The sequence below is a fragment of the Rutilus rutilus genome, assembly GCF_951802725.1.
Source record: "Rutilus rutilus genome assembly, chromosome: 10".
NCBI lineage: Eukaryota > Metazoa > Chordata > Actinopteri > Cypriniformes > Leuciscidae > Rutilus > Rutilus rutilus.
The window spans coordinates 40,637,955-40,649,854 of record NC_140215.1 but is presented as its reverse complement, the minus strand read 5'-3'; the positions used below and the strand labels follow the sequence as shown (position 1 = coordinate 40,649,854).

The 11,900-nt window shown below is 38.0% G+C and overlaps 1 protein-coding gene across 1 annotated transcript; it reads right to left on the bottom strand.

The window, feature by feature from the left end:
• Positions 1 to 205: 205 nt before the first annotated feature.
• Positions 206 to 11,535, bottom strand: LOC311298329 (uncharacterized protein). The gene is made up of 3 exons (XM_084421151.1): positions 11,484 to 11,535; positions 10,912 to 11,042; positions 206 to 3,453 (listed from the first exon to the last, which is right to left on the bottom strand). The coding sequence occupies exons 1-3, from the start codon at positions 11,495 to 11,497 to the stop codon at positions 2,534 to 2,536; spliced, it is 1,065 nt and encodes a 354-aa protein (XP_084277277.1). The 5' UTR covers positions 11,498 to 11,535; the 3' UTR covers positions 206 to 2,533.
• Between the last annotated feature and the right edge of the window lie 365 nt (positions 11,536 to 11,900).

Below are 11,900 nucleotides of genomic sequence, written 5' to 3'. Positions count from 1 at the left end.
AATTTGTTGAGGTCAATGTGTAAAGAAAGACTACATGCCTGCGCACATATATATTCAAACGCGCATACCTATAGACCAGGGGTGCCCAACCCTGCTCCTGCCGATCGACTGTCCTGCAGTTTATCTCCAACCCTAATCAAACACACCTGAAGCAACCAATTAACGTCTTCAGGATCGCTTGAAAATTAAAGGCAGGTGTGTTTGATTAGGGTTGGAGATGAACTGTGCAGGACAGTCGATCGGCAGGAGCTGGGTTGGGCACCCCTGCTATAGACTAAACACGTAATACACGTGCACACTTGTCAGTGTTAAATTTTTCAATGCTTTCACCTTGGAACCTATTTTAAGGTTTGCTTTCTCGAATCACCAGGCACTGTTGTTGTGCGAATGAGTGGGCCGGAGCGCATTAAGGTTGTGTAAGCGCCCCCTAAGTTAATAACTAAAGATCTTTGCAACGGAAGTGAAACAATCAAAACTAACTTCAGCTGGACAATAACTTTATTCTAAAGCTGCTGTAAAGCCAAAACAATCTATGTTACTTTAATTTCCTACTGTCACTATAAAGCTGAGACAACACTGCTCCAATGCCTGAGGGTGGCGACATCCACTTCCACCACAAAGGGGAGGTAGGGGTTGGCATGAATGATGATAGGTATGTTGGTGGATTGCAGTGGCTTCCTGCTACATTTTTCATTCTAGATGGAGAGGTGGCAGCATCCCTTCCCCAAGATTCTAGCGAACATTGCGTTTTTTTAATCTCTTTGCTTTCTGAATGCATTTTGCAATGGGCAAATACTACTTGGAAGTAGTCCCCGCCAGGCAATTAGCGGTGAGTCAGGATCAGTGGTGAGGCACTTGCAACTCTAACAAACTTCCAGATGTCACCAGATGAGCCCCAACAGTGGCCATATTCAAGTCCAGATTGAAAACATTATCAATGCATTCTCTCACAAACAATTAAGCAAATAATGTGGTGTAATGTTCTTTTTTCATTCAGTTTTTGTAATTGTATGTATAATCATTCAATTACACAGTGGCATTTCACAGCAAGACAGCATTTTCAACACGTGAACTGCTTTCCTGTGCAAGTACTTGTGTGAGCCTTAAGATTTCCTTTTTGTGAAAAACTCTTGCCATACAGTTTACAGATGAAAAGCTTCTCTCCAGCGTGAAGTCTCATGTGAGTGTTGAGGCTACTTTTACAACTGAAACTCTTTCCACAGTGATGACATATAAAACTGTTCTCTCCTGAGTGAATCCTCATGTGCAGGGTTCTCAAGTTTTATCAAAAGCTTGGAGTGAGATCACATGCGGTTAGGGGAGGAGCCCTAATGGAGCCCCGCCCCCGCCCGTCCATCCCCGCCCCCCAATTTTACCCATTGTTCATAATTAACCAGCACAAATTGAAATTATAACAATTGGTAAATCTGATAAATGACAGAGCAATTAATCACATCAAATATACTCTTAAATGTTATATTTCAAAATTACAAATATACAAAAATATAACAAATTGCTCCAAACAGTTTGGAAAAACAAATCTTTTTGCATTTTGAATGTGTCTAGTCGTAATGGTATAATGATTTATTGTGTGGTGGGACATTGTGAACAAATGACATAGTATTAAGGTGTGTGTGTGTAAGTATGGCCTGGTAAACCTTACATTATGGGGACAAAATGTCCCCACAAGGATGGCAATATCCGAAATCCTTGTTCGTGTGGGGAAATTTTTTGGTCCCCATGAGGAAAACGGCTTATAAATCAAAAAAGTTATGTTTTTTTGAAAATGTGAAATTGCAGTAAGTTTGCTGTGATGGGTAGGTTTAGGGGTAGGGTTAGTGTAAGGGAATAGAATATACAGTTTGTACAGTATAAAAATCATTATGTCTATGGAAAGTCCCCATAAAAAATTAAAACACTACATGTGTGTGTGTGTGTATGTGTGTACACAAGAGTACACACTGCAGCTTATGAAATGTGTTTTGTGTTGTAAGTGTTTGTTGCACATTTTGACGCCTTGATAACATTGATATATTTAACGTTCTGGCCTAAAAATGTTAGACGAGCTTTCTTAATTCCAACTTACCTTCTCCATCAAGACGTATGTTCGCGTGATGTTGTTGGTTACTTAGTAACGAACGTACGGCGGCCGAGAATTTTCCGTCAACTTCCGTGTGTTCGCGGCTATGGTTCGCGCATCTATGTAACGAACGCAATCTGGCCGAGATACGTGCTGGCGGCAGGAAACTTCACTTTGTGTGCCTGCGCTCGTATACAACGTTATATTTAAAGCTTGCAGGACAACTTGGTTGGCATTGCCTTTTCAGCGTGAGAAATACACGGTGTGGCGTGTGAGCGTGTGAACTGGTTGAATTGCGTGTGTCTCACGGCCAATGCGTGAGACTTGAGAACCCTGCTCATGTGGCAATCAAGGGTTCTTTTACGTGTGAAACTCTTTCCACACTGATCACATGTGAACGTTTTTTTTTTTCCAATTAACGGTTTCTCTCCAGTGTAAATGATAATGTGAAACCTAAGATTTACAACTGTTGTAAAGCTTTTCTCCAGTGTGAACTCTCATGTGGACATTAAGGTTGTGTTTTTGAGTGAAACTCTTTCCACACTGTTGGCAGGGGAAAGGCTTTTCTCCAGTGTGAATTATCATGTGGGAATTAAGTGTGATTTTATGTGCAAAACTCTGTTCACAACGAGAGCAAGTATAAGGCTTTTCTCCAGTGTGAATTCTCATGTGGACATTAAGGTTGTATTTTTGAGTGAAACTCTTTCCACACTGTTGGCAGGTGAAAGGAATCTCTCCAGTGTGAAGTTTCATGTGGTCTTTAAGTCTTTGATTCTGAATGAAACTCTTTCCACAATGTTGACAGGTGAAAGGACTCTCTCCAGTGTGAATTCTCATGTGGACATTAAGGTTTTGTTTTTGTTTGAAACACTTTCCACACTGTTGACAGGTGAAAGGACTCTCTCCAGTGTGAATTCTCATGTGGACATTAAGGTTTTGTTTTCGATTGAAACTCTTTCCACACTGTTGGCAGGTGAAAGGCTTCTCTCCAGTGTGAATTCTCATGTGGACATTAAGTATGTGTTTATTAGCAAAACTCTGTTCACAATGAGAGCAAGTATGAGGCTTTTCTCCAGTGTGAATTCTTATATGGACTTCAAGGCTTTGCATTTGAGTGAAACTCTTTCCACACTGTTGGCAGGTGAAAGGCTTTTCTCCAGTGTGAACTACCATGTGGGATTTAAGGTTTCGTTTTTGACTGAAACTTTTTCCACATTCAAGGCAAGTGAAATAACGGTTAGGTTTGGTCTTCTGAGCTCTTTTTCGTGAGTGAGTCTTTTCCATCTTTGTTAATTTCTCTCCAGTCTTGAAATCATGATGTTCATCTTCCATATTATTCAGTTCTTGACTCTCTTCTTTCAGTGGAATCAGGTCTAAAGCGAAAAAATACAAATACAAGTTAACACCAGTTTAATGGCAACACACAGCTGACAACCTCACAGCTTAACTAATTGATGACTAACTGGGAACGTGCCTGCATGCGTTAAGACAATGGTTAATGACAGTTTTAATGCGTTTGTCTAATAAAGGGACTGTTCAGCAGGCATCCCGAGGCATGGTGAAAGACAAGTGTCTCCTTTCCTGTTCTCAGGGAACATAGGTTACAGTCGTTACAGCACCTTTTAAATTAAATTAAATTGCAAACGAGGGGAGTAACTCTAAAGCACTGTGTAGATCCAGTTTGAGTAAAGCATTGTGGAGTAAAGCATTGTGGAGGCTGGGCACTCTAATAAAGGGAGCGCCTCCAGCTCTAGGGCTGATCTAACAGGGAGGGCCTCGTGAGAGTCCTCCGACCTTCCGACTAGTTTTAGGGAGCTTAGTATTCATAGTATTCATGAACCTCAGGTAGTGTCTGGAACACTATGCTCAACCTGATATATACTGACCAGGCTCTGGGCTAGAATCAGGGAGGCTCCAAGGGAGCCTGCAGTGTGATGATTAATGGAAAACATCTAACTCGTTGGGGAGCCGCTTTCAAGGAGGCCTGTATAAAGGCCTGACTACTTGAAAACGATCCGTGTTAGCAAAGCTAGCCTCAGACGTTCTTACGTGCTCTTACAGACATTTCTGTGGTCCTGGTTATACTTTGTTTACATTGCCAACAGGCAGTGTACTCAGCAGAAGTGCTATCTACCCTTTAAACAAGGGGAGTACAATCTTATGCTTCCGGACTATTGAGGAGGCCTTCTGAAGGCCTACAGATCTGACTGTCAAGAGCGTCAGGCTGGGCAGTGCTAGGCTCTAAGAAAGTGTACTCAAACCGACCTGAATGGGAGGGAGTACTTGATGTGTCTCTACCTGAGCCCCAGTGGGGCAGGGTGAAACTAGATATACACCACAACAGATATACAAAACAGACCTCCTCCTTCTTCTTAAGGAACTCTGAATGACCCCAAGGTTGAAATCTCTTAAAACCACAGAGACTGAGACTTTTTCCTATAAAAAATACATAAAATCATCCCAAAACAATTCTTGACGGACTTATAATCAAACATCGTTCAACTACATAATTCTATATTGTGTCTACAACCTATATGTGTGTCTAATATGCTTAGATCCCATATAAGTCATGTAATTGTTATAACTATTAGATGTTTGAATGAAAGTGTGTCTTGTTTCCTATCAGTATGATTGTATGTTCTTAATTCAAAAGATGGCTTGATTGAAATCTGTGTAAAATGTTTCATATTCTTATAATAGTAATGATGTCTAAACTGTGGCCTCTGTACTCTCTGCTAGAGCTTGGAGAGTAAGGAGATCAAAGATAACGCATGATTTACGATGAGAAGTGAAGAAAATGCCACCTCTTAAATAAAGACAGTGTCTAATTGGTCAGAACTTATCCAGGAGGCTGGACAAACATTTGAGTTTAAAATCTTAGGACCCGAACCAAGCTTTGGAGGAGGGAGAAGAGAAAAAGAAAAGTACATTCAAAAACGATCATGGAGAAGCCATGACGGAGTGACTTGACAGACTCAGAAGAACATGGGTTAAACAGCTTCATTCAAGCCATCTAACTACTCTCGTCTCAGTTTTCTTTCTTTTCTTAGTTTTCTTTTCTTTTCCGTTGTGAGTCTCGGTTCTACGTTAAGTTTTGCGGCAAAGTTTCGGTCCACGATTCGACTGCAAAGCCTGCTTTCCAGCTTCAAAGACTTTCCATTCATCCGCCAGCACACCACGTGATTGGCCGCCCCAGCACACCACGTGACATCTATCCAGGCATGGAGACGCCATCCCCAAAAGGAACGCAAAAACAAGCAAGTAGCCTCCAGACTCTTAAGCTGAACTGGTGCATTGATATAGATTTAATAACCCGCCTAAGAAACGATAGAAGGGTTAAATTAATGATTGATGGTTCGTTCAGGTCATGTCTTATAAGTGCATATAGAAACTTGGGATTTCATCATCTCTTAAAACTCATTCTTTCCTCACTCTCTTTCTTTCTGCAACTCGTATGAATGTGTTTGCGTGTGTTTGTGTTAGATATTAGTTTTATATGTTAGAATAATCAATAAAGTCTTGTTTGTATTTTAAAGAGAAGTGTTACTTGTGTTATTTGCTTACGAATTTAATGTCTTAAACTGCTGATCTAAGTTACCTTGCTAATAAATAGTTTCACTATAGTTTGGATATTTATATCCGCTGCAGAGCTGATAGTTGTGGCCGGTTCAAATGAACTCTGTATGAGTCATTTGCTCGGCCGTAATAAGTGATTCTTTCGAATTCACTATAAATTAATTAATAATTCCTTTTGAGCTAAATTGACCTGTCAGAATCACTAAATTACGTTACACCTAGCTGGTAGAGCTGTTCCGAATACATTTTTGGAGCTTTGAAGCTTCGGTAATAAACAACACCAAATATTCAAAGCTTTTTGGGGAGGGGGCTGGACATATTCTTCTCTCTAATAAAGGCAGGAATCTCCGAGTGTCTGTCTGTCTGTCATTTTACATTTTTATTATGTCAAGAACCATTCATCCAAATCGACTACACACATGGCGAGTGTGTTGCTGCGGACTCAAGGAAGTGCAGTGTCTAATTTGGTGCAAAATGGACATATGACACATTCAGAATTAATAAACTTTTAATAACCTACAGAACAGCGCGAGCCCGAAGCGGCACGCCTCACTCGGGCAGTAGGGCTGTGCCAGTTAACTTGACAACCGCATCACTACTAGTTTTGTATTATGTTTTGCAATCTGGTCACCCGATTATCAGTGAATTTAAAAATATTCCATTGGACATGGAATATCTTATTTCTTTTCCCAAATCTTCACTCAGGTTATATAAAAGTTTCTTCATTTGGTTCGCTTTTCATTTGTCCTACAGTGTTTTTTCTACTTTACCACAGTAAAAACGCGAATGTCATAGGCCTGATACCTAATAGAATAGTAAATCAGATAATATTTACAGTATAATACATGTTTACAATAACAATTGTCCGAAAAAAATATTACGATGTCCAGAAATCAATTTCAATAGTTTTCAATAATAGTGATTTTCAAAAATATTTTTTCAATTATTTTCACGTGAATAAATGGATTAACAGCGTTAAGCGATAGATCAGAGCGCGCGTCTGTGTGAAGACTGTGCGCGAGCCACAAGAGAACACTGTATCCACACCACTGATTGCAGCGGCAAAGAGCACTCAGCAGCTTGATTTAAAAAACAACACATTTCAGCGATAGAACGCCTCTTATTTAACAAACGAACGAAATGAATGCTCTGCTAGTTAACTGGAAATGTTTTATTTATGTGTATTAGGTACATCCGTGCCGCAAGATGTTTCAAAAAGTGGTGGGGAAAGTAGTGGTGTCCCACCCGTAAATTACGCCTATGACGGTCTCTTTCAGGTTCAGATTCAGGTTTATTGATATAGCCCATTTCATACACAGAACGGTAGCCCAATGTGCTTTACATAATCATAACAATTAAGATATAGTTAAAACTAGTTAAAATGTCATGTCAGTCGATTCAAATAGTTAAAATAATTTGAATAAAATAAAAACATGGGACTTCACAGGAAACATAATACACAGAAAAGCTAAATAAATAATTACAAAACAGATAAATAAAAAAACAAAAACACAGCACAGATAAAAACATAATAGCTTAGCTTCTTTCCTGCTCATGTCCCTCATCCCTCTCACAGTGCAGAGCGGTACGATATATGACGCATCTTTGTCGTGAAATATAAAACAAAAGTTTGTTAAATAATATGTAACTTTCTTATATTATTTAGGTTACCAATATTTACTGAATTTTAAAAAAATGTTTTATAGGCTGTAGTGTGGTGTTTCACTGATGGAAGTGCTAAAATAAACACGCATCTGTTGTAAAATGGAGGTCTGAGTTTAAATTAAATTAAATGAATTCCCTTAAATATAATTCAACTGTAAGAGGCTAAATAGAACAAGGTAACGTTTCAATAAACGTGACGTCCCAGTAAAATCTCACGTTTGAGTTTTAACAAGCTCCTAGATTAATTCAGATTGATAATAACGGGATAATAATGTATTTTATTTCGCCAGATTTTATACTGTTAACATATTCAAGCGCAATAAGAACCGTTTCGAGGGGGATGCCAGGTGTACAAAAAAACAAAACAAAAAAAACGAATATTCGAATCCCAAAAGTTTCAATCGAATACCAACCCACCGAATTCGAATATTCGTGTCCAGCTCCAAAACTAGACCTTACAGAAGATGAACTGATGGGCTCTAGCTCTAATGAACCTACACTCAGACCCTGAGGGGCTCGGGGCGAGGATGCTTCAAGCAGATCGCCTCCAAAAACATATTACACATGCCTAAGCCAGATATGGAGTCTCACACATGAATATCATCTGTCTGAAGTTCACAGCTATAGTCTCATTTCTAACGCTTCTCTAAAGTGAGATATATATAAATACAAGGTGGATATCAAGGTGCCGATAGCGGCAGCGGGGAGAGACCCTGACCCTGGTCCAAATCCTTCAGCGGGTCGACCTGGTACGCTTGTAACGCAGACATGTATAGCAGGACCAGCCTGACCCGCCGCCGTGAATGCCCTGCCATCAAGCGAGATGTCATCTGGAGTAGATCAGAAGGCAGGGCCGGAGCCTCTCGTCAATTGGGGGCATCGACACATACCCGTGTCATAACACTCAACAGCTCATCATACGCGGGGCAGGGAGGCTGTGAGGGTTCAGGTTGTACATCATCTTCACCCTCATCAACCATCTCCTGCTCTCTTGGGCTGATTGTAAGTGAAAACACATCCTCTTCCAGCACTCTCGCAAGCTTCTGAAGGGCGTGAGAGAGGACATTCTGCACATTTCTTAAAATGTTTGTCACTTGACATCATTTTCTTTACCTTTTAAAGGTGATCGCAAATCAAACAAGACAGTGCCTGAAGAGGAAAGCAGGATGACATGTTCTCTAGCCCCCACTTTTATACTTCCAGGTCGCACTAGCAGTGACGTCATAGGTTTTCACTGGTCAATGACGATTGCCGTGATTGTATAAGCTTTCAGACACCGGTTCATGCGGAGGCGTTCTCTATAGCGTCATCGACACAGTGTGAGTTCGCTTTCGAAAGGGAACAGAAATTTAAAGGTAGGGATGTTCCGATATGAACATAAAAAAATTTTACACTGGCGAAATTTCCTTACAAAGCAATAAAATAATGCCTAAATAATGCAAACAAATAATTGGACCATACATATAAATGATAAAAATGTATTTGTCATGGATAAATAAAATGGAATAGCCTCCGCAAGGACAATAATGACTGATTTTAATTAAACCATTTTGTTTAGGAAAATAATACAAGGACAAAAAGGGCTAATTATTATTAATAATGCATCAATGTTTTTTGTTTTTGAAAAAGAAACATCTAACATTAATATTACTGTTTCAAATAAAATCATTCCTGTTTGAGTTGCGCTGAAGCTGAATGTACACCGGGAAACTGAAGCGCTTTATTAACAGGATAATAAACTCATTAAACGCATCTTAAGCGATTAATCAGATATTTATACCACATAAACATAATATTACAACTTGTATCTGCACAAAATGACACGAATGCACAAGTGAAGTTGAACTAAGTTACGTGCTGGTCAGAATGTGTACCTCCTGTTGTGGGTGCGCTCTTCTCGTAAAAGTGAGCTAAAACACGGGCAAACAAAGAATTCACAACGTCCTTTTACAGTCATATTCTCATTATAATCATTCTCAGAATTGTACTGCACATGTTGCACTTTTACTGTACTTTTATTTTCGAAGTGATTCTAATATTTCAAGCAATTCAAAACCATCATGGCGTACAGTGCACATCTGAAGTAATGCTGCACTATATTAGAAAAAAGTTACATTGCGATATTTATTTTTTCTGCAATATATATTGCGATATAAAAACAACTTCACTAGATGATTTGAATGGCTCTATTTCAAAAGAATTAATCATTCTAGAATAATTGGGGTGATTTTGTAGGGGAGTGAATCTGCATAGGAAATAATAAACAATTTATAAAGCATAGATAAATACAATAAAAGAAAGATACAGTTGAAATAAGCAGTGCTTTATGTTTTTCAGGTAAATCTAACAGTATTCAGGTACAGAAATTGAACAATCAAATGTAAAATAACGGTCTACAAAATTATACAGTCTTGACTGTATAAATGAAATCTAACCCATATAATTAATTACCGTAATTAATACAATTTATCTTTTAAAAACACGTGCAAATGATAAACTTTCACTCTCTGATGGTTAAACTTTGCAAGTAATGATATATCATTCAGCCCTACTCTGAAGTGTCTCAGCTGAACAAAATAATGCATTATTTATCACATTTAATATATAGGCCAGATTTTCTTATCGGATTGATAATAATATTAAAAATGATCATTTATCAGCTGATACTGATATGGTGGCCAATGAATCGTGCATCCCTAATATCAGATACACGTTTTCCAAACTTTCCACTACTCACTGCTCGCAAAACAATAAATCAGAGTGCTTTTGAACTTAAGAAAGCAATTGGTCAAAAATATATATATATATAAGTTCAGGGCCAATAGCAAAACATAACCTCTAAATACATCTGCATAAGCCCACGCTCGCTCTGTCTGAGGGGGAAAGTCAAAAGCTGGGTTGAGCCTGTGGGTCATTTCTTAGGGTTAATTTTATACAAGTGAAACTGCCTAAAAAACGGCCTGTGGGCTTGTTGTTATTTGCTAACTGCAGTGATCTCATGTCAAATGAAATGACTGACTTGTTTAGGGTTTAAAATAAAATGGATGTCAATACATCAAAATAATAATTGTAACTAATCTCATGATTTGGCAATATCAATATTTTTCCACCAACAAACTTGATTGTTTTTAAGTCTATTATTGTAATAAGGGCCACCTTTCATAAATTGTTAACATTATCATTAATATTACTGTTTTTGGTTTCAATCTTTGGTTTAGTGAAAGGTGCTTGATGGGGCTGTGGTGATAGTTAAAGGGATACTTCATCCAAAATTAATGTTCTCTCATCATTTACTCACTTATACCATCCCAGATGTATATGATTTCCTTTCTTCCGATAAACACAGATTTATAATCCATATAAATAATCTATCTAGTCCATATAATGCAAGTGTAGGTCCTCTAAAGTTTATGCAGAAACACTTTATTTCTAATTGTCTGGTCATGTGATCTCAACAAACATGTCTGTCCACAAGAGAAGACCCGCTCCATGTCAAATAAAACCACTTTAATTAGGACACTCATATGACATTCTTTAGAAACATCATTCATTTCTGTAGATCATTTTAATAAGGACCGAATGAAACTAACCTGTTTGTTCCTCAGTTTCTTCATGTTTCACGCTGAACACTTCTTCAATCTTTATGTCTTCACTCTCCTGTTTAATAAACGCCATCTTTATAATAGTGTCGTGGATCTCAGATGTTTCTCCAGGAGTTTTCCTGTGTGTTTGGACAATTTGTCATGTTTAAGATGAGAATAATTAACAGAAAGAAAAATAAATCCACAGTAAATCTCTGAGTGCGTCTCAATCAGCTCTAGTTCAGTAGTTCAGCGCACTGGTGAGGGAGTCAGTCAGAGTGAGAGTTAATGGACTTAAACTGACTAAACAAAAATCACTCAAAACAAGCACTATAATAAAATAACAAATTATACATACACTTCATATTTGATGATTTGCACATTTAACAGATTACGTTGCCATGAAACCATTTGCGATTTGTTCATAAAATGTAACATTATTAATAATAATATTTGTGTTTTCGTTGTATTTTTACACTGTTGTGTGAGGATATGTTAAATATACATGGTCAAAACTCTTGTAAAAACGATCAAATCGACGTGTATCGATTTAAACTCTTTAAATGCGTAAAACCACAAACCTTTCTTTAATCATAACAGTTGCAGGAGCACGGCGCAGCTTTATGATGTCATATCGTCAGACCAAAATAAAAGTCCTGTTCAATCTGCTGTCAAATATCCAGAGTCCAACTTGTGGTACAGCGTTTTAAAGTGAACATCGAAGATATTTGTGCTTTTTGTAAAATTTCCCCTGAGACTAACACCATCTATTTTGGGACTGTCCCAAGACCCAAATGTTTTGGAAAGAACTCAGTAATTACTTGCAAAGAAAAGTCATAACTCTTGTTAACTTTGAAGAAATTGATGTTATGTTAAAATGGTTTTCATTTGAGGGTGATAAATATATTTTGTTTATTTTAGATTTAATTGTTATAATTGCCCGTTACTATATTCATAAAGTCAAATGGAATGGAAAAATACAAAATTTTGAACATTTT